The sequence below is a fragment of the Xenopus tropicalis genome, chromosome 10 (assembly GCF_000004195.4).
Source record: "Xenopus tropicalis strain Nigerian chromosome 10, UCB_Xtro_10.0, whole genome shotgun sequence".
NCBI classification, from domain to species: Eukaryota; Metazoa; Chordata; class Amphibia; order Anura; family Pipidae; genus Xenopus; species Xenopus tropicalis.
Window position 1 is genome coordinate 51,767,471 of NC_030686.2, and position 22,622 is coordinate 51,790,092.

Below are 22,622 nucleotides of genomic sequence, written 5' to 3' on the forward strand. Positions count from 1 at the left end.
GGGAGAGGAGGGAAGGGCCCCGGGTGGATATGGGAAGTGTAACTGGGAGAGGAGGGAAGGGCCCCGGGTGGATATGGGAAGTGTAACTGGGAGAGGAGGGAAGGGTAGGATGGGCCACAGTGCCCAGCTCACTAATTCCGATAGGAAGGAGCTGGCTGCCCAGCAAGGTAATGCGAGCTTCTCACCAGCAGGTGGCGCCGAGACTGCGGTACTCTGACACCTCGGAACGTTTCTATCCGGATCCAGCGCTTGGGGGGAGGCGGATTTCCTGCGGACCCATTTTGTTTACTGCCAGCTGGGAGATGCTACAGACACAGAGCTCTCTGGCTGAGTCCGTTGATGGGGAGGAACTGAGGGTCGAGGAGGGGATCCTGGAAGGGAACGGGGATCTGAGACCCAGCAGCACTGCCTTCCACTCTCTGTATATTTACCTTCCTGGAGGGTAAGTTTATATGTCCCTATGGCAGCTCCCACAGGAAGTCATGTTACCTACAGTATAGGGCAAGCCCTGCTGTGCAATAAAGTAGTTCCCCCCCAGCACTGTGTGTCCCTGTGCCTGCAGTATGGCAGCTCCCACAGGAAGTCATGTTACCTACAGTATAGGGCAAGCCCTGCTGTGCAATAAAGTAGTTCCTCCCCAGCACTGTGTGTCCCTGTGCCTGCAGTATGGCAGCTCCCACAGGAAGTCATGTTACCTACAGTATAGGGCAAGCCCTGTTGCAATAAAGTAGTTCCTCCCCAGCACTGTGTGTCCCTGTGCCTGCAGTATGGCAGCTCCCACAGGAAGTCATGTTACCTACAGTATAGGGCAAGCCCTGCTGTGCAATAAAGTAGTTCCCCCCCAGCACTGTGTGTCCCTGTGCCTGCAGTATGGCAGCTCCCACAGGAAGTCATGTTACCTACAGTATAGGGCAAGCCCTGCTGTGCAATAAAGTAGTTCCCCCCCAGCACTGTGTGTCCCTGTGCCTGCAGTATGGCAGCTCCCACAGGAAGTCATGTTACCTACAGTATAGGGCAAGCCCTGTTGCAATAAAGTAGTTCCTCCCCAGCACTGTGTGTCCCTGTGCCTGCAGTATGGCAGCTCCCGCAGCTGTACCCTCCTGTGATGGGTGCTGGGTGGCAGCAATGACAGCTAAACCCCCCACCTTCTCTTAACCCTCGCCAGCCTGAGGTCTCTGCCCATCGCTAGTGCCCAGTGCATGCTGGTTGCTGTAGTTGTGCTGCTAGCCTGCCAGCTTCCAGTAAGTGTAATTATCCAGCATGCACTGGGGCCAGGAAGCACTCATAGGTAGTTAGCTCGCCCACAGCCCAGACTGCAGTTCCCATGATGCCTTGCATGTTCTGAGGAGGAGGAAATCAACACAAGTGTGCATGGCATTGTGGGAACTGGGCTCGGTGCTGTGCTCTCTGTAGTATGTGGCCCATAGTACTGGTATGACCCGACCCATCTGGTTCCCTTTGCAGTGACTCTCAGCCTGGTACTGACACTGAGGATGGCAGCTCTGCCAGTCTGTCCGGAGATGCAGCCTGCACCGACGACTTCAGGTACTGCCCCCATAATTAGCAGTATTAACCTATTGGGCCCCAAGAGAGATGGAGAGAGACGGAAAGAGAGATAGAGAGAGACGGAAAGGGAAGGGAGATGGAGAGAGACGGAAAGGGAAGGGAGATGGAGAGAGACGGAAAGGGAAGAGAGATGGAGAGAGACGGAAAGGGGAGAGAGATGGAGAGAGACAGAAAGGGAAGAGAGATGGAGAGAGACGGAAAGGGGAGAGAGATGGAGAGAGACGGAAAGGGAAGAGAGATGGAGAGAGACGGAAAGGGGAGAGAGATGGAGAGAGACGGAAAGGGAAGAGAGATGGAGAGAGACGGAAAGGGAAGAGAGATGGAGAGAGACGGAAAGGGAAGAGAGATGGAGAGAGACGGAAAAGGGAGAGAGATGGAGAGAGACGGAAAGGGAAGAGAGATGGAGAGAGACGGAAAGGGAAGAGAGATGGAGAGAGACGGAAAGGGAAGAGAGATGGAGAGAGACGGAAAGGGAAGAGAGATGGAGAGACGGAAAGGGAAGAGAGATGGAGAGACAGAAAGGGGAGAGAGACGGAAAGGGGAGAGAGATGGAAAGGGAAGAGAGATGGAAAGGGAAGAGAGATGGAGAGACAGAAAGGGGAGAGAGACGGAAAGGGAAGAGAGATGGAGAGACAGAAAGGGGAGAGAGACGGAAAGGGGAGAGACGGAAAGGGGAGAGAGATGGAGAGAGACGGAAAGGGAAGAGAGATGGAGAGAGACGGAAAGGGAAGAGAGATGGAGAGAGACGGAAAGGGAAGAGAGATGGAGAGAGACGGAAAGGGAAGAGAGATGGAGAGACAGAAAGGGGAGAGAGACGGAAAGGGGAGAGAGACGGAAAGGGAAGAGAGATGGAGAGACAGAAAGGGGAGAGAGACGGAAAGGGAAGAGAGACGGAGAGAGACTGAAAGGGAAGAGAGACGGAGAGAGACTGAAAGGGAAGAGAGACGGGGAGAGACTGAAAGGGAAGAGAGACGGAGAGAGACGGAAAGGGAAGAGAGACGGAGAGAGGGAAATACTTATGTACTGGGATCTGCAAACTGCTGTCAAGAAACAGTACCGACCCAAAGAAACAGCTATGGCAGCACAGTAAACAAAATGGGGAGAAAACTGTTAAACATGTGCAGAAGCCTTGGCCTTTCTATTCTTAATGGCCGCACCAAAGGAGACACACTAGGGAGATACACACTAAACTCCCATGTAGGTAGCAGTGTGGGGGGCTATGCCATCACCGACATGGACCCTGCAAACATCAGCGCCTTTACAGTAACCCCAGAAACCCACCTGTCAGACCATAATCAAATACTTTTATATGTTAAATGTAGCAACAAACCAACCGCACAACAACACCATCCCGGCCTCTACAACCTGCCCCCAGCATTTAAATGCCCCCAGCACTCTGCCCTGAGGTACCAGGAGGCCACCAGCAGATCCCAGGTCAAACAACTGCTTGAAAGCTTCCAAAGCAACTCATATGGGAGAACCCCACGTGGGGTGAACCAAGCAGCAAAGGACCTCAACAAAATACTACACACCATGGCAGAACTATCTGACCTGAAAAGGACCAACTGCAATAAACAAAGCAATATAAAGTCTAATAAATGGTTTGACAGCGAGTGCAAGGCAATAAGGAACCTACTAAGGAAAGCCTCTAACCAAAAGCACAGAGAGCCACATAACCCAGAGCTAAAGGCAGCCCATAACCACATTCAGAACCAATAGAAAGAAAAAACAAAATAATATCTCAAACAATCTCCAACAACTAGAGGATGCCCTGCAAGAGAACTCATTCTGGGAGGTGTGGAACCGCATGGGGACCCGACCCAAGAAAAATCCCCTCCATATACAAAATGGCAACATTTGGCGGAACTACTTCAAGGATCTGTACAAAGAAATCCCCCCATGTGAGCAAACCCCAGAACAAAAGAATATACAGGCAAAGCTCCATGCTCTGGAGGAGAAAATCAAGGATTTCCAGACCCCTTTGGATGCACCAATGACCCCCCAGGAAATAGCAGAGAAAAAAAAAGACCTACAATGTAAAAAAGCTGCCGGTACAGATGGAATCCTGCCGGAGATGATTAAATACGGCCCCCAGAAACACATGTGGCAATAGCCAAACTCTTCAACCTAGCCCTGAGTGTGGGCCACTTCCCCCGGGCATGGAACCAAGGCCTCATAACCCCCATCTACAAAAGTGGGGACCGGTACAACCCAGCCAATTACAGAGGGATCTGTGTGGGCAGCACCCTGGGAAAACTTTTCAACAGTATTCTGAACAGGCGAATCCTCACCTTCCTAACCCAGCACAATGGTGTTAGCCAGAGCCAAGCAGCGTTCCTGCCAAACCCCCGCACCACAGACCTACCCCCTGCACAGCCTCATCAGAGATCTTGTCCACAATACAAAACAAGGAAAAATATTTGCCTGTTTTGTGGACTTCAAAAAGGCCTTTGACTCAGTGTGGCACCCTGGCCTATTCCTGAGACTGCTGGAGAGTGGGATAGGGGGGACTCAGTGTGGCACCCCGGCCTATTCCTGAGACTGCTGGAGAGTGGGATAGGGGGGACTCAGTGTGGCACCCCGGCCTATTCCTGAGACTGCTGGAGAGTGGGATAGGGGGGACTCAGTGTGGCACCCCGGCCTATTCCTGAGACTGCTGGAGAGTGGGATAGGGGGGGCTCAGTGTGGCACCCCGGCCTATTCCTGAGACTGCTGGAGAGTGGGATAGGGGGGACTCAGTGTGGCACCCCGGCCTATTCCTGAGACTGCTGGAGAGTGGGATAGGGGGGACTCAGTGTGGCACCCCGGCCTATTCCTGAGACTGCTGGAGAGTGGGATAGGGGGGACTCAGTGTGGCACCCCGGCCTATTCCTGAGACTGCTGGAGAGTGGGATAGGGGGGAAGACATATGACGTCATAAAGAGCTCATATACTGGGAACCAATGCAGCATCAAGGTGAATGGGAAGAGAAGTGAGTGGTTCCGGCAGGGCCGAGGGGTCAGACAGGGCTGCAGCCTGAGTCCAACCCTCTTTAACATATACATTAATGAGCTGGCAGCAGCCTTAGATTCCTCCCCAGCACCAGGACTGAGCCTACATGGCACTGAGGGGGGGTTCCTGCTGTATGCCTCCCCAGCACCAGGACTGAGCCTACATGGCACTGAGGGGGGGTTCCTGCTGTATGCCTCCCCAGCACCAGGACTGAGCCTACATGGCACTGAGGGGGGGTTCCTGCTGTATGCCTCCCCAGCACCAGGACTGAGCCTACATGACACTGAGGGGGGGTTCCTGCTGTATGCCTCCCCAGCACCAGGACTGAGCCTACATGGCACTGAGGGGGGGTTCCTGCTGTATGCCTCCCCAGCACCAGGACTGAGCCTACATGGCACTGAGGGGGGGTTCCTGCTGTATGCCTCCCCAGCACCAGGACTGAGCCTACATGGCACTGAGGGGGGGTTCCTGCTGTATGCCTCCCAGCACCAGGACTGAGCCTACATGGCACTGAGGGGGGGTTCCTGCTGTATGCCTCCCCAGCACCAGGACTGAGCCTACATGGCACTGAGGGGGGGTTCCTGCTGTATGCCTCCCCAGCACCAGGACTGAGCCTACATGGCACTGAGGGGGGGTTCCTGCTGTATGCCTCCCCAGCACCAGGACTGAGCCTACATGGCACTGAGGGGGGGTTCCTGCTGTATGCCTCCCCAGCACCAGGACTGAGCCTACATGGCACTGAGGGGGGGTTCCTGCTGTATGCCGATGATCTCCTACTCCTGTCCCCAACAGAGAGCGGCCTACAGGCCAAGCTGGCAGTGCTGGAGAAGTACAGTACAACCTGGGCACTGCCCATCAATCCAAACAAAACAAAAATCATGGTTTTCCAGAAGAGGAACAGTAAACAAAGCCAAACACCCTCTTTCCTACTAAACAACCTCGCACTAAGTCACACTGACAGGTACACTTACCTTGGCCTAGAAATCAGCCAATCAGGAAGCTTTAAACCAGCAGTAGCTGCTCTAAAAGACAAGGGGGCAGAACCTTCTATGCCATCAGGAGACATCGTTACCCCCTTAAACCCCCAGTAAGAGTCTGGCTTAAACTCTCCGACAGTGTCATTGCCCCAATCCTTCTCTATGGCAGCGAAGTGTGGGGTCCGATCACCTACCCACACCCACCCAAATGGGACTCTAGCCCAACAGAAATATTCCACCTGGAATTCTGCAAGCACCTTCTCCAGGTCCCCCGCAGCCCCCCAAACAGTGCCTGTCGGGCTGAGCTGGGCAGATTCCCCCTACTGTTTGCCATACAGAAGAGGGCGCTCTCGTACTGGGCACACCTACACACCCCCCGGAGCCCCCCAAACAGTGCCTGTCGGGCTGAGCTGGGAAGATTCCCCCTACTGTTTGCCATACAGAAGAGGGCGCTCTCGTACTGGGCACACCTACACACCCCCCGGAGCCCCCCAAACAGTGCCTGTCGGGCTGAGCTGGGAAGATTCCCCCTACTGTTTGCCATACAGAAGAGGGCGCTCTCGTACTGGGCACACCTACACACCCCCCGGAGCCCCCCAAACAGTGCCTGTCGGGCTGAGCTGGGCACATTCCCCTACTGTTTGCCATACAGCAGGGGGCGCTCTCATACTGGGCACACCTACACACCCCCCGGAGCCCCCCAAACAGTGCCTGTCGGGCTGAGCTGGGAAGATTCCCCCTACTGTTTGCCATACAGAAGAGGGCGCTCTCGTACTGGGCACACCTACACAACAGCAACGCCAGGACCTACCATCATAAAGCCTTGTTGCACAATGAGACCCAGGGAAAGCCTTGTGCCCTGAAACAACTCATCAGCACCCTGCCCACCCAAGCCTCCCACCCACTGACTAAAGGCCAAGTAAAACAAACAACAAAACAGTCAAAAGAGCAATATATCTGTGATTGGAGGAAAGAAATAGCAAACTCCCAGAAGCTTACAACAGAAGCCCAAAGACAGACAGATCCTGAGCCAGTACAGACTGAGTGCCCACAGCCTGGAGATTGAACTGGGTCGGCACCGACAGACCTACAGGCCCAGGGAGAGCCGGCTGTGCCAGCGATGTGACCAGGGGGCAGTAGAGGATGAGACCCACTTCCTGCTACACTGCCCCAAATACTCAGCACTGAGAGACACCCACTGCCAGAGACCCAAATACTCAGCACTGAGAGACACCCACTGCCAGAGACCCAAATACTCAGCACTGAGAGACACCCACTGCCAGAGACCCAAATACTCAGCCCTGAGAGACACCCACTGCCAGAGACTCTCCCATCACATCCCAGACTTCCCATCTATAGAAGAAAAGAGAAAACTCTGCATCCTACTGGGAGAAGAGGCACCGACAGCAACAATGGCAGCACAATACATAACTGACTGTCATAGACCGAGAGAGACAGGACTTTCCCCTGTCCCCATATCCTGACCCCATATCCCCACCCCTTAAACCCCCCCATTCCCATATACTGACCCCCTAACCCCACCCTTTACACCCTATACCTGCTTTGGCAATGCTAAATGTATTTGGTCCTGCCAATAAAGCTCATTTGATTTGATTTGATTTGAAAGGGGAGAGAGATGGAGAGACATTGGGACAAAGGCAAGAAAGGGTTAAAGAGCAGAAATACAAAAGGGAAAACAATCAACTTCTTATTCAAATTTGAGGGTCCTGACCCCCCCGGGCTTCTGCCTTTCAGCCTGTCGCTGGTGGATACAAACTTACCCTCCGAGTCGGAGCTGGAGCTGCGCAGCTTCGTTTCTAAGCGCCTGTCCCGCGGCGCCCTGTTTGAGGGAATGGGAAACGTTGCATCTGTGGAACTGAGGTGAGAGGGGGGGAAATGTATACCCCATCTGCCCCCTAACTGCCTACCCCTCTCTATAGAAACTGCCCCACACCCCTATATGGGACTGAGGAGTCAGTGTAACAGGGATCTCGGAGCATCAGGGGCTTCCAAATGGGGGTTGTGAGGATTGGGGCATCCACGTGTAACAGGCTCTATGGAGCGTAGGAGTGACGGGGGCCCATGGAGCGTAGGAGTGACGGGGGCCCATGGGGCGTAGGAGTGAGGGGGGCCCATGGGGCGTAGGAGTGAGGGGGCCCGCGGGGCGTAGGAGTGAGGGGGGCCCGCGGGGCGTAGGAGTGAGGGGGCCCGCGGGGAGTAGGAGTGAGGGGGCCCGCGGGGAGTAGGAGTGAGGGGGGCCCGCGGGGAGTAGGAGTGAGGGGGGCCCATGGGGCGTAGGAGTGAGGGGGGCCCGTGGGGCGTAGGAGTGAGGGGGGCCCGCGGGGCGTAGGAGTGAGGGGGGCCCGCGGGGAGTAGGAGTGAGGGGGCCCGCGGGGAGTAGGAGTGAGGGGGCCCGCGGGGAGTAGGAGTGAGGGGGGCCCATGGGGCGTAGGAGTGAGGGGGCCCGCGGGGCGTAGGAGTGAGGGGGGCCCGCGGGGCGTAGGAGTGAGGGGGCCCGCGGGGCGTAGGAGTGAGGGGGGCCCGCGGGGCGTAGGAGTGAGGGGGCCCGCGGGGCGTAGGAGTGAGGGGGGCCCGCGGGGAGTAGGAGTGAGGGGGCCCGCGGGGAGTAGGAGTGAGGGGGCCCGCGGGGAGTAGGAGTGAGGGGGCCCATGGGGCGTAGGAGTGAGGGGGGCCCATGGGGCGTAGGAGTGAGGGGGCCCGCGGGGCGTAGGAGTGAGGGGGCCCGCGGGGCGTAGGAGTGAGGGGGGCCCGCGGGGCGTAGGAGTGAGGGGGCCCGCGGGGAGTAGGAGTGAGGGGGGCCCATGGGGCGTAGGAGTGAGGGGGGCCCGCGGGGCGTAGGAGTGAGGGGGGCCCATGGGGCGTAGGAGTGAGGGGGGCCCGCGGGGCGTAGGAGTGAGGGGGGCCCGCGGGGCGTAGGAGTGAGGGGGGCCCGCGGGGCGTAGGAGTGAGGGGGGCCCGCGGGGCGTAGGAGTGAGGGGGGCCCGCGGGGCGTAGGAGTGAGGGGGGCCCGCGGGGCGTAGGAGTGAGGGGGGCCCGCGGGGCGTAGGAGTGAGGGGGGCCCGCGGGGCGTAGGAGTGACATAATGATGAGCAGAGGATTATGGGTAGATTGTGTATGTAAGTGAATTGTGGGTTTGCAGGTAACTCCCGTTTTCTCTGCAGCTCTACAGAATATTCTATGGGATGTTTCTATTGCCTCCTGCAAGAAGACAAAGTGGGGGAAGCAGCAGAGGCGGAGCTCAGTGCGCCCCCCCCAGAATACATTGTCTGCTTTCTGGCAGGTTCTGAAAAAGGACTTGACTTATATCCTTTCCTGTTCTTTCTAAAGATATTTCTCACCAGAGAAGAACTATCCGCCTTTTGATATTGATAATGGTATTGATGGCCGGAGAGGCAGCCATATTGATAATGGTACTGATGGCCGGAGAGGCAGCCATATTGATAATGGTACTGATGGCTGGAGAGGCAGCCATATTGATAATGGTACTGATGGCTGGAGAGGCAGCCATATTGATAATGGTACTGATGGCTGGAGAGGCAGCCATACTGATACTGGTACTGATGGCTGGAGAGGCAGCCATATTGATAATGGTACTGATGGCTGGAGAGGCAGCCATATTGATAATGGTACTGATGGCTGGAGAGGCAGCCATATTGATAATGGTACTGATGGCTGGAGAGGCAGCCATATTGATAATGGTACTGATGGCTGGAGAGGCAGCCATACTGATACTGATACTGATGGCTGGAGAGGCAGCCATATTGATAATGGTACTGATGGCTGGAGAGGCAGCCATATTGATAATGGTACTGATGGCTGGAGAGGCAGCCATATTGATAATGGTACTGATGGCTGGAGAGGCAGCCTTATTGATAATGGTACTGATGGCTGGAGAGGCAGCCATATTGGTAATGGTACTGATATCTGGAGAGGCAGCCATACTGATACTGATACTGATGGCTGGAGAGGCTGCCATATTGATAATGGTACTGATGGCTGGAGAGGCAGCCATATTGGTAATGGTACTGATATCTGGAGAGGCAGCCATACTGATACTGGTACTGATGGCTGGAGAGGCAGCCATACTGATAATGGTACTGATATCTGGAGAGGCAGCCATACTGATACTGATGGCTGGAGAGGCAGCCATATTGATAATGGTACTGATGGCTAGAGAGGCAGCCATACTGATAATGGTACTGATGGCTGGAGAGGCAGCCATATTGATAATGGTACTGATGGCTGGAGAGGCAGCCATATTGATAATGGTACTGATGGCTGGAGAGGCAGCCATACTGATAATGGTACTGATATCTGGAGAGGCAGCCATACTGATACTGATGGCTGGAGAGGCAGCCATATTGATAATGGTACTGATGGCTAGAGAGGCAGCCATATTGATAATGGTTATGATGGCTGGAGAGGCAGCCACATTGATAATGGTTACGATGGCTGGAGAGGCAGCCACATTGATAATGGTTACGATGGCTGGAGAGGCAGCCATATTGATAATGGTACTGATGGCTGGAGAGGCAGCCATATTGATAATGGTTACGATGGCTGGAGAGGCAGCCATATTGATAATGGTTACAATGGCTGGAGAGGCAGCCATATTGATAATGGTACTGATGGCTGGAGAGGCAGCCATATTGATAATGGTTACGATGGCTGGAGAGGCAGCCATATTGATAATGGTTACGATGGCTGGAGAGGCAGCCACATTGATAATGGTTACGATGGCTGGAGAGGCAGCCATATTGATAATGGTACTGATGGCTGGAGAGGCAGCCATACTGATACTGGTACTGATGGCTGGAGAGGCAGCCATATTGATAATGGTACTGATGGCTGGAGAGGCAGCCATATTGATAATGGTACTGATGGCTGGAGAGGCAGCCATATTGATAATGGTACTGATGGCTGGAGAGGCAGCCATATTGATAATGGTACTGATGGCTGGAGAGGCAGCCATATTGATAATGGTACTGATGGCTGGAGAGGCAGCCATATTGATAATGGTACTGATGGCTGGAGAGGCAGCCATACTGATACTGGTACTGATGGCTGGAGAGGCAGCCATATTGATAATGGTACTGATGGCTGGAGAGGCAGCCATATTGATAATGGTACTGATGGCTGGAGAGGCAGCCATATTGATAATGTACTGATGGCTGGAGAGGCAGCCTTATTGATAATGGTACTGATGGCTGGAGAGGCAGCCATATTGATAATGGTACTGATATCTGGAGAGGCAGCCATACTGATACTGATACTGATGGCTGGAGAGGCTGCCATATTGATAATGGTACTGATGGCTGGAGAGGCAGCCATACTGATAATGGTACTGATATCTGGAGAGGCAGCCATACTGATACTGATGGCTGGAGAGGCAGCCATATTGATAATGGTACTGATGGCTAGAGAGGCAGCCATATTGATAATGGTACTGATGGCTAGAGAGGCAGCCATATTGATAATGGTTATGATGGCTGGAGAGGCAGCCACATTGATAATGGTTACGATGGCTGGAGAGGCAGCCACATTGATAATGGTTACGATGGCTGGAGAGGCAGCCATATTGATAATGGTACTGATGGCTGGAGAGGCAGCCATATTGATAATGGTTACGATGGCTGGAGAGGCAGCCATATTGATAATGGTACTGATGGCTGGAGAGGCAGCCATATTGATAATGGTTACGATGGCTGGAGAGGCAGCCATATTGATAATGGTTACGATGGCTGGAGAGGCAGCCATAATGGTTACGATGGCTGGAGAGGCAGCCATATTGATAATGGTACTGATGGCTGGAGAGGCAGCCATATTGATAATGGTACTGATGGCTGGAGAGGCAGCCATATTGATAATGGTACTGATGGCTGGAGAGGCAGCCATACTGATACTGGTACTGATATCTGAAGAGGCAGCCATACTGGTACTGATGGCTGGAGAGGCAGCCATATTGATAATGGTACTGATGGCTAGAGAGGCAGCCATATTGATAATGGTACTGATGGCTAGAGAGGCAGCCATATTGATAATGGTACTGATGGCTAGAGAGGCAGCCATATTGATAATGGTACTGATGGCTGGAGAGGCAGCCATATTGATAATGGTACTGATGGCTGGAGAGGCAGCCATATTGATAATGGTACTGATATCTGGAGAGGCAGCCATACTGATACTGATGGCTGGAGAGGCAGCCATATTGATAATGGTACTGATGGCTAGAGAGGCAGCCATATTGATAATGGTTACGATGGCTGGAGAGGCAGCCATATTGATAATGGTACTGATGGCTGGTGCTTTATCTCCCGCCCCCCCCCCCCCCCGTGCAGTTGTGGCACAGGAATGCAGTTTCACCCTTAACAACAAACGTTCCGATTGGAGCTGGATAAATACGCTGAGGCGCTGAAGGCAAAACTGGACCCCCAGGTGAGAATGGGGACTATATAAGGAGTTTTGGGCTCCAGGCTGGGCAGAGTTGGGGTGTCTTCGGCTGTAGGCTTTATAACCTGCAGTTTGTCTGCTGTTAGACAGTCAGCTCTGTGCCCCACACAAGCCCGGCTCTTGCTCTGCTGCAGGTAAGTGGCCAATGGCAGCCGCTGATGCCCATAAGTTTCTCCCCGTGTAGATGAGCAACCTGGAGACTGACATAAGGCCCCACCTCTGCAGCTGGTTTGAAGCCTCCGTGCAGCCAATCCAGAGGGTGGTGCATCTGTTCCAAGAGAAGCTGGCCTACCTATTGCACGCAGTGAGTATGTGGGGTAGGGGAATCTCCCCAGTCTTCTGCAGCCAATCCATAGGGTCCTAAGTAGGGGCGGGGAATCTCCCCAGTCTTCTGCAGCCAATCCATAGGGTCCTAAGTAGGGGTAGGGGAATCTCCCCAGTCTTCTGCAGCCAATCCATAGGGTCCTAAGTAGGGGCGGGGAATCTCCCCAGTCTTCTGCAGCCAATCCATAGGGTCCTAAGTAGGGGTAGGGGAATCTCCCCAGTCTTCTGCAGCCAATCCATAGGGTCCTAAGTAGGGGTAGGGGAATCTCCCCAGTCTTCTGCAGCCAATCCATAGGGTCCTAAGTAGGGGTAGGGGAATCTCCCCAGTCTTCTGCAGCCAATCCATAGGGTCCTAAGTAGGGGTAGGGGAATCTCCCCAGTCTTCTGCAGCCAATCCATAGGGTCCTAAGTAGGGGTAGGGGAATCTCCCCAGTCTTCTGCAGCCAATCCATAGGGTCCTAAGTAGGGGTAGGGGAATCTCCCCAGTCTTCTGCAGCCAATCCATAGGGTCCTAAGTAGGGGTAGGGGAATCTCCCCAGTCTTCTGCAGCCAATCCATAGGGTCCTAAGTAGGGGTAGGGGAATCTCCCCAGTCTTCTGCAGCCAATCCATAGGGTCCTAAGTAGGGGTAGGGGAATCTCCCCAGTCTTCTGCAGCCAATCCATAGGGTCCTAAGTAGGGGTAGGGGAATCTCCCCAGTCTTCTGCAGCCAATCCATAGGGTCCTAAGTAGGGGTAGGGGGAATCTCCCCAGTCTTCTGCAGCCAATCCATAGGGTCCTAAGTAGGGGTAGGGGAATCTCCCCAGTCTTCTGCAGCCAATCCATAGGGTCCTAAGTAGGGGTAGGGGAATCTCCCCAGTCTTCTGCAGCCAATCCATAGGGTCCTAAGTAGGGGCTGGGAATCTCCCCAGTCTTCTGCAGCCAATCCATAGGTTCCAAAGCAGGGGCGGGGAATATTCCCAGTCTTCTGCAGCCAATCCCAGTTAGGGGCGGGGAATCTCCCCAGACTTCTGCAGCCAATCCATAGGTTCCTAAGTAGGGGCGGCGAATCTCCCCAGTCTTCTGCAGCCAATCCATAGGTTCCTAAGTAGGGGCGGCGAATCTCCCCAGTCTTCTGCAGCCAATCCATAGGTTCCTAAGTAGGGGCGGCGAATCTCCCCAGTCTTCTGCAGCCAATCCATAGGTTCCTAAGTAGGGGCGGGGAATCTCCCCAGTCTTCTGCAGCCAATCCATAGGTTCCTAAGTAGGGGAGGGGAATCTCCCAAGACTTGGCGCGCAGCTGGAGGGGGGCAGGGTCACGCACTGTTAACTCCTTCCCTGCAGGCGCTGAGCTACACGCCGGTCGAGGTGAGGAACGCAGATGACAGGACCCAGGGTGACATAAGCAGGTAAGTAGAACTGTATGGGGGGGGTAACCTGCAGTGCTGCTACTCACAGTAAATAGAGAGTCAGCAGGCAGAACCCAAGGTGCACCCTATGGTACCAGTAATGGCTGCACTGCCCATGTAACATGCATGTTCCCTACATGGCTGCACACAGACCCCTATTAATCAATGTGTTGGTACTGGCAGGTTCCTGGGCATGGCCGGGCTGCAGGGGTTGGTGCAGGAGGGCACCATGGCATCTCTATGTGTTGCAATGACGGAGGAGGAGCAGAGGGCACTTATTGTAGACTGCAGTGACTCCCAGCCGCAGATCCTGCATGCAGGTAAGTGAGCCCCCCAGCCGTCTGCTTTGTTACATTGATTCGCCTATCAGCAGTGGGCATATCAGAGAAAGATCCATTCATTGGGTGACCACACCCTGTGCATGGGCAGCTGGATCTCTTCTCTAATTGGTTGGTAACTGGCACACACAGGGTATAGTGGGGGCACTAGCGCAGATTTAGTTGGTCACATGGTTGGAAGTAGGAGGAGCTGGGATAAGCCAATGATTTCTGTATGTTTGCCCATACAGTGAGTAACAAGTTCTGTGAGGACTGGATGCAGATTGTTACACACAGCCCTGACGGGGGCAACCCCTTCCTCTTCCGCCAGCGACTGGAGAACTTCAAGCTAAAGGTACTGCCCCCCCATAATGCATCTCACCTACTGGGAACCAGTAATGCTCTTCTTCCTGCTACTGGGGGAACTGGTGTAGGCACAGTGGGGCGGTGGCCTTATACGGAATGGAGTTAGTCCCCCCCAAGCATGGGGGGAGCATAAGAGAGTATGACCATGGGAAAGAGAGCAGCCCAGGAGCAGGAAGTACAGAGAATCTGAGCTCTGTACCTGGGTAAGTACTGGGGGGAGATTGGATTCACTTACCCAGGGGGGGGTTCCTGTCTGACCATGGGAAAGAGAGCAGCCCAGGAGCAGGAAGTACAGAGAATCAGAGCTCTGTACCTGGGTAAGTACTGGGGGGAGATTGGATTCACTTACCCAGGGGGAGGTTCCTGTCTGACCATGGGAAAGAGAGCAGCCCAGGAGCAGGAAGTACAGAGAATCAGAGCTCTGTACCTGGGTAAGTACTGGGGGGAGATTGGATTCACTTACCCAGGGGGGGTTCCTGCCTGACCATGGGAAAGAGAGCAGCCCAGGAGCAGGAAGTACAGAGAATCAGAGCTCTGTACCTGGGTAAGTACTGGGGGGAGATTGGATTCACTTACCCAGGGGGAGGTTCCTGCCTGACCATGGGAAAGAGAGCAGCCCAGGAGCAGGAAGTACAGAGAGTCAGAGCTCTGTACCTGGGTAAGTACTGGGGGGAGATTGGATTCACTTACCCAGGGGGAGGGTCCTGCCTGACCATGGGAAAGAGAGCAGCCCAGGAGCAGGAAGTACAGAGAATCAGAGCTCTGTACCTGGGTAAGTACTGGGGGGAGATTGGATTCACTTACCCAGGGGGGGGTTCCTGTCTGACCATGGGAAAGAGAGCAGCCCAGGAGCAGGAAGTACAGAGAATCAGAGCTCTGTACCTGGGTAAGTACTGGGGGGAGATTGGATTCACTTACCCAGGGGGAGGTTCCTGCCTGACCATGGGAAAGAGAGCAGCCCAGGAGCAGGAAGTACAGAGAATCAGAGCTCTGTACCTGGGTAAGTACTGGGGGGAGATTGGAGGTTCCTGCCTGACCATGGGAAAGAGAGTAGCCCAGGGGCTAGCAGTTCTGGGGTGGGATTATTGGAGTAGGGGTAGGGGTTGAGGGAGGGGACCCAGGGCTGACTGAGTCTCCATGTTGGACAGGCAATCCAGGATATGAACAACCTGAAGCGGCTGATCCGACAGGCAGAGATGAGCCACTACGCCTTGTTTCGGTGCTACGCCTTCCTGCGGAACTGCGGCAATGGCGACATTCTGCTGAAGATTGTGAGGGTGGAGCACGCGGAGATGCCGGAGGCCAGCAGTGTCCTGAGGGTCCTGGAGGAGTTTATCCAGGAGGATGGATTTTCCGCTCACAACTGCTGAGCTGTCTCTATGGTTCTGTTAGTAGTCACTGGGCTCACAGCTCTCTCGCTCTAACGACCATGGGCTCTGCGCTTTCATCAACTTGACTGGGGGGCCACACAAATCCCACTACATAGAGTGTCCTGGGCAGTCTCACAGGGGCCCCAAAATGCCCAAGGTTCTCTCCATTCACTATTTGTATTGTGCATCTTGGGAGCAGTCACAGGGGCCCCCGGGGGTTGGTGTCTCCTACTGGGAGCAGTCACGGGGGCCCCCGGGGGTTGGTGTCTCCTACTGGGAGCAGTCACGGGGGCCCCCGGGGGTTGGTGTCTCCTACTGGGAGCAGTCACGGGGGCCCCCGGGGGTTGGTGTCTCCTACTGGGAGCAGTCACGGGGGCCCCCGGGGGTTGGTGTCTCCTACTGGGAGCAGTCACGGGGGCCCCCGGGGGTTGGTGTCTCCTACTGGGAGCAGTCACGGGGGCCCCCGGGGGTTGGTGTCTCCTACTGGGAGCAGTCACGGGGGCCCCCGGGGGTTGGTGTCTCCTACTGGGAGCAGTCACGGGGGCCCCCGGGGGTTGGTGTCTCCTACTGGGAGCAGTCACGGGGGCCCCCGGGGGTTGGTGTCTCCTACTGGGAGCAGTCACGGGGGCCCCCGGGGGTTGGTGTCTCCTACTTTATATTTTATGGTGCAACAATAATGACAATAACGGTCTCTTTTACCCAATCACTAACATGTTGGTACAAAACTGCAGTATTGGGGGTAACACTACATTTTGTAACTTGGCCTTTTGGGGGTGAGATATTAATTTAATGTAAAAAAGGTTTTTATGGGAAGGTGAGAGAGGAAATGCTGTTTCTGGGGGATAGGGACCGGGGCCTAGAGAGGTGCCTGTATCTGCCCGGGATATGGCCTTCTGGGAAGGTGCCCCTATATAGGCAGAACCCACTGTGGATAAGAAGCCATGTTGGGCCATAACGTAGGCGAGTGGGTTACATACAAGCTGCCCCTATATAGGCAGAACCCACTGTGGATAAGAAGCCGTGTTGGGCCATAACGTAGGCGAGTGGGTTACATACAAGCTGCCCCTATATAGGCAGAACCCACTGTGGATAAGAAGCCGTGTTGGGCCATAACGTAGGCGAGTGGGTTACATACAAGCTGCCCCTATATAGGCAGAACCCACTGTGGATAAGAAGCCATGTTGGGCCATAACGTAGGCGAGTGGGTTACATACAAGCTGCCCCTATATAGGCAGAACCCACTGTGGATAAGAAGCCGTGTTGGGCCATAACGTAGGCGAGTGGGTTACATACAAGCTGCCCCTATATAGGCAGAACCCACTGTGGATAAGAAGCCGTGTTGGGCCATAACGTAGGCGAGTGGGTTACATACAAGCTGCCCCTATATAGGCAGAACCCACTGTGGATAAGGAGCCATGTTGGGCCATAACGTAGGCAAGTGGGTTACATACAAGCTGCCCCTATATAGGCAGAACCCACTGTTGATAAGAAGCCGTGTTGGGCCATAACATAGGCGAGTGGGTTACATACAAGCTGCCCCTATATAGGCAGAACCCACTGTGGATAAGAAGCCGTGTTGGGCCATAAAATAGGCGAGTGGGTTACATACAAGCTGACCCTATATAGGCAGAACCCACTGTGGATAAGAAGCCGTGTTGGGCCATAACGTAGGCGAGTGGGTTACATACAAGCTGCCCCTATATAGGCAGAACCCACTGTGGATAAGGAGCCATGTTGGGCCATAACGTAGGCGAGTGGGTTACATACAAGCTGCCCCTATATAGGCAGAACCCACTGTGGATAAGAAGCCGTGTTGGGCCATAAAGTAGGCGAGTGGGTTACATACAAGCTGCCCCTATATAGGCAGAACCCACTGTGGATAAGAAGCCGTGTTGGGCCATAACGTAGGCGAGTGGGTTACATACAAGCTGCCCCTATATAGGCAGAACCCACTGTGGATAAGGAGCCATGTTGGGCCATAACGTAGGCAAGTGGGTTACATACAAGCTGCCCCTATATAGGCAGAACCCACTGTTGATAAGAAGCCGTGTTGGGCCATAACATAGGCGAGTGGGTTACATACAAGCTGCCCCTATATAGGCAGAACCCACTGTGGATAAGAAGCCGTGTTGGGCCATAAAATAGGCGAGTGGGTTACATACAAGCTGCCCCTATATAGGCAGAACCCACTGTGGATAAGAAGCCGTGTTGGGCCATAACGTAGGCAAGTGGGTTACATACAAGCTGCCCCTATATAGGCAGAACCCACTGTGGATAAGGAGCCATGTTGGGCCATAACGTAGGCGAGTGGGTTACATACAAGCTGCCCCTATATAGGCAGAACCCACTGTGGATAAGGAGCCATGTTGGGCCATAACGTAGGCAAGTGGGTTACATACAAGCTGCCCCTATATAGGCAGAACCCACTGTTGATAAGAAGCCGTGTTGGGCCATAACGTAGGCGAGTGGGTTACATACAAGCTGACCCTATATAGGCAGAACCCACTGTTGATAAGAAGCCGTGTTGGGCCATAACGTAGGCAAGTGGGTTACATACAAGCTGCCCCTATATAGGCAGAACCCACTGTTGATAAGAAGCCGTGTTGGGCCATAACGTAGGCGAGTGGGTTACATACAAGCTGACCCTATATAGGCAGAACCCACTGTGGATAAGAAGCCATGTTGGGCCATAACGTAGGCGAGTGGGTTACATACAAGCTGCCCCTATATAGGCAGAACCCACTGTGGATAAGAAGCCATGTTGGGCCATAACATAGGCGAGTGGGTTACATACAAGCTGCCCCTATATAGGCAGAACCCACTGTGGATAAGAGGCCATAACGTAGGCGAGTGTGTTACATACAAGGTGCCCCTATATAGGCAGAACCCACTGTGGATAAGAGGCCATAACGTAGGCGAGTGGGTTACATACAAGGTGCCCCTATATAGGCAGAACCCACTGTGGATAAGAGGCCATAACGTAGGCGAGTGGGTTACATACAAGCTGCCCCTTTATAGGCAGAACCCACTGTGGATAAGAGGCCATAACGTAGGCGAGTGGGTTACATACAAGCTGCCCCTTTATAGGCAGAACCCACTGTGGATAAGAGGCCATAACGTAGGCGAGTGGGTTACATACAAGCTGCCCCTTTATAGGCAGAACCCACTGTGGATAAGAGGCCATAACGTAGGCGAGTGGGTTACATACAAGCTGCCCCTTTATAGGCAGAACCCACTGTGGATAAGAGGCCATAACGTAGGCGAGTGGGTTACATACAAGCTGCCCCTTTATAGGCAGAACCCACTGTGGATAAGAGGCCATAACGTAGGCGAGTGGGTTACATACAAGCTGCCCCTTTATAGGCAGAACCCACTGTGGATAAGAGGCCATAACGTAGGCGAGTGGGTTACATACAAGCTGCCCCTTTATAGGCAGAACCCACTGTGGATAAGAGGCCATAACGTAGGCGAGTGGGTTACATACAAGCTGCCCCTTTATAGGCAGAACCCACTGTGGATAAGAGGCCATAACGTAGGCGAGTGGGTTACATACAAGCTGCCCCTTTATAGGCAGAACCCACTGTGGATAAGAGGCCATAACGTAGGCGAGTGGGTTACATACAAGGTGCCCCAGGCTCCTGCCCTGGATTTGCCCTATGGCTTTTGTTTCTCACCCCCCTGGGCTGAAACTGTTCCATTGCCTCCTGACTCCTCCCTCATCCGCCTGACATTTCAAATAGCGCTCTTATTGGCTGTAACTTCATGACTGTACTTGGTTCTGATTAAAATAAATAGTGATCGGTACCAGCATGTGTGTGAATGATCAAATTGGGCTGTCGGACCAAACACCACATCAACAAGCCAATGGGTTCCTGATCCAATGGGAAAATCAAACCTGCCAATCGAGATCTGACCAATGTTACGCCAAATATCAGTCTGGGCTGGTGGTGCCCATACATGGACGAGCCGGGGGCCGGCGTCTGCCCCGCGCAGAGTGAGGAGCCGGGGGCCGGCGTCTGCCCCGCGCAGAGTGAGGAGCCGGGGGCCGGCGTCTGCCCCGCGCAGAGTGAGGAGCCGGGGGCCGGCGTCAGCCCCGCGCAGAGTGAGGAGCCGGGGGCCGGCGTCTGCCCCGCGCAGAGTGAGGAGCCGGGGGCCGGCGTCTGCCCCGCGCAGAGTGAGGAGCCGGGGGCCGGCGTCTGCCCCGCGCAGAGTGAGGAGCCGGGGGCCGGCGTCTGCCCCGCGCAGAGTGAGGAGCCGGGGGCCGGCGTCTGCCCCGCGCAGAGTGAGGAGCCGGGGGCCGGCGTCTGCCCCGCGCAGAGTGAGGAGCCGGGGGCCGGCGTCTGCCCCGCGCAGAGTGAGGAGCCGGGGGATGGCGTCTGCCCCGCGCAGAGTGAGGAGCCGGGGGATGGCGTCTGCCCCGCGCAGAGTGAGGAGCCGGGGGATGGCGTCTGCCCCGCGCAGAGTGAGGAGCCGGGGGATGGCGTCTGCCCCGCGCAGAGTGAGGAGCCGGGGGATGGCGTCTGCCCCGCGCAGAGTGAGGAGCCGGGGGATGGCGTCTGCCCCGCGCAGAGTGAGGAGCCGGGGGATGGCGTGTGCCCCTCGCAGAGTGATGAGCCGGGGGATGGCGTCTGCCCCGCGCAGAGTGAGGAGCCGGGGGATGGCGTGTGCCCCTCGCAGAGTGAGGAGCCGGGGGATGGCGTGTGCCCCTCGCAGAGTGATGAGCCGGGGGATGGCGTCTGCCCCGCGCAGAGTGATGAGCCGGGGGATGGCGTGTGCCCCTCGCAGAGTGATGAGCCGGGGGATGGCGTGTGCCCCTCGCAGAGTGATGAGCCGGGGGATGGCGTGTGCCCCTCGCAGAGTGATGAGCCGGGGGATGGCGTGTGCCCCTCGCAGAGTGATGAGCCGGGGGATGGCGTGTGCCCCTCGCAGAGTGAGGAGCCGGGGGATGGCGTGTGCCCCTCGCAGAGTGAGGAGCCGGGGGATGGCGTCTGCCCCGCGCAGAGTGAGGAATCGGTGTTGCCAAAATCGATTTAATGAGCATCATGTCACATCAGTAATATCAGTCATGTCAGTAAACAAAATATGTCCAATATATAAAACAATAGAAAAATCTCTGGCAATTTAATGTAACTCCTCCCACCTGAGTGACGTCCATGTATATACCCTTACCTGCTGGAACCAATGAAATGTAACTCCTCCCACCTGTGTGAGGGCCATGTATATACCCTTACCTGCTGGAACCAATGAAATGTAACTCCTCCCACCTGTGTGAGGGCCATGTACAGTGGAGGAAATAATGATTTGACCCCTCACTGATTTTGTAAGTTTGTCCAATGACAAAGAAATGAAAAGTCTCAGAACAGTATCATTTCAATGGTAGGTTTAACAGTGGCAGATAGCACATCAAAAGGAAAATCGAAAAAATAACTTGAAATAAAAGATAGCAACTGATTTGCATTTCATTGAGTGAAATAAGTTTTTGAACCCTCTAACAAAAAAAGACTTAATACTTAGTGGAAAAACCCTTGTTTGCAAGCACAGAGGCCAAACGTTCCTTGTAATTGATGAGCAAGTTTGCGCCCATTTTAGGAGGAATGTTGGTCCCACTCCTCTTTGCAGATCATCTCTAAATCCCTAAGGTTTCTGTCTCTGTGCAACTCTGAGCTTGGGCTCCCTCCATAGGTTTTCTATTGGATTAAGGTCCGGAGACTGACTAGGCCACTCCATGACCTTAATGTGCTTCTTCTTGAGCCACTCCTTTGTTGCCTTTGCTGTATGTTTTGGGTCATTGTCGTGCTGGAACACCCATCCACGACCCCTTTTCTGTTTCCTGGCAGAGGGAAGGAGGTTGTCGTTCAGGATTTCACGATACATGGCTCCGTCCATTTTCCCATTAATGCGAATAAGTTGTCCTGTGCCCTTAGCAGAAAAACACCCCCAAAGCAAAATGTTTCCACCCCCATGCTTGACGGTGGGGACGGTGTTTTGGGGGTCATAGGCAGCATTTTTCTTCCTCCAAACACAGCGAGTTGAGTTAATGCCAAAGAGCTCTATTTTGGTCTCATCAGACCACAGCACCTTCTCCCAGTCACTCACAGAATCATTCAGGTGTTCATTGGCAAACTTCAGGCCTGCACATGTGCCTTCTTGAGCAGGGGGACCTTGCGAGCCCTGCAGGATTTTAATCCATTGCGGTGTAATGTGTTTCCAATGGTTTCTTGGTGACTGTGGTCCCTGCTAATTTGAGGTCAGTAACTAACTCCTCCCGTGTAGTTCTAGGATGCTTTTTCACCTTTCTCAGAATCATTGACACCCCACGAGGTGAGATCTTGCGTGGAGCCCCAGAGCGAGGTCGATTGATGGTCATTTTGTGCTCCTTCCATTTTCCAACAATCGCACCAACAGTTGTCACCTTCTCTCCCAGCTTCTTGCTAATGGTTTTGTAGCCCATTCCAGCCTTGTGCAGGTCTACAATTTTGTCTCTGACATCCTTGGGCAGCTCTTTGGTCTTTCCCATGTTGGAGAGTTTGGAGTCTGCTTGATTGATTGATTCTGTGGACAGGTGTCTTTTATACAGGTGACTAGTTAAGACAGGTGCCTTAATGAGGTTGACTAATTGAGTAGAAGTGTCTAACCACTCTGTGGGAGCCAGAACTCTTAATGGTTGGTAGGGGTTCAAAAACTTATTTCACTCAATGAAATGCAAATCAGTTGCTATCTTTTATTTCAAGTTATTTTTTCCATTTTCCTTTTGATGTGCTATCTGCCACTGTTAAACCTACCATTGAAATGATACTGTTCTGAGACTTTTCATTTCTTTGTCATTGGACAAACTTACAAAATCAGTGAGGGG

General features: G+C 54.2%; 2 protein-coding genes across 4 annotated transcripts; both read left to right on the plus strand.

Annotated features, from left to right (window-relative positions):
* The first annotated feature begins 155 nt into the window (after positions 1-155).
* On the plus strand, positions 156-19,573 carry c17orf75 (chromosome 17 open reading frame 75). The gene is made up of 10 exons (XM_031894291.1): positions 156-442; positions 1,465-1,545; positions 7,290-7,415; positions 8,717-8,857; positions 11,933-11,990; positions 12,190-12,309; positions 13,652-13,716; positions 13,900-14,036; positions 14,285-14,388; positions 15,548-19,573. Exons 1-10 carry the CDS (start codon positions 171-173, stop codon positions 15,767-15,769), a joined length of 1,326 nt encoding a protein of 441 aa, XP_031750151.1. The 5' UTR covers positions 156-170; the 3' UTR covers positions 15,770-19,573.
* On the plus strand, positions 16,573-19,573 carry LOC116407947. Of its 3 annotated transcripts, none has more exons than XM_031894292.1 (2): positions 16,573-16,684; positions 18,581-19,573. In XM_031894292.1, the coding sequence occupies exons 1-2, from the start codon at positions 16,596-16,598 to the stop codon at positions 19,533-19,535; spliced, it is 1,044 nt and encodes a 347-aa protein (XP_031750152.1). In that variant the 5' UTR covers positions 16,573-16,595; the 3' UTR covers positions 19,536-19,573. The 3 variants fall into 3 exon arrangements, with proteins under 3 accessions (XP_031750152.1, XP_031750154.1, XP_031750153.1); XM_031894294.1 differs by having other exon boundaries at positions 16,680-16,759; positions 18,646-19,573; XM_031894293.1 differs by lacking the exon at positions 16,573-16,684 and adding an exon at positions 18,434-18,501 and having other exon boundaries at positions 18,650-19,573.
* Positions 19,574-22,622: the final 3,049 nt, after the last annotated feature.

Excerpts from the sequence above, each read along its gene's own strand:
- c17orf75 (XM_031894291.1), top strand. The coding sequence starts at position 171 with ATGCGAGCTTCTCACCAGCAGGTGGCGCCGAGACTGCGGTACTCTGAC. Across the intron at positions 12,310-13,651 it reads TGGCCTACCTATTGCACGCA|GCGCTGAGCTACACGCCGGT; the intron begins GTGAGTATGTGG and ends CCTTCCCTGCAG. Across the intron at positions 13,717-13,899 it reads ACCCAGGGTGACATAAGCAG|GTTCCTGGGCATGGCCGGGC; the intron begins GTAAGTAGAACT and ends TGGTACTGGCAG.
- LOC116407947 (XM_031894292.1), top strand. The coding sequence starts at position 16,596 with ATGCTGTTTCTGGGGGATAGGGACCGGGGCCTAGAGAGGTGCCTGTAT. Across the intron at positions 16,685-18,580 it reads GGGAAGGTGCCCCTATATAG|GCAGAACCCACTGTGGATAA; the intron begins GCAGAACCCACT and ends GCCCCTATATAG.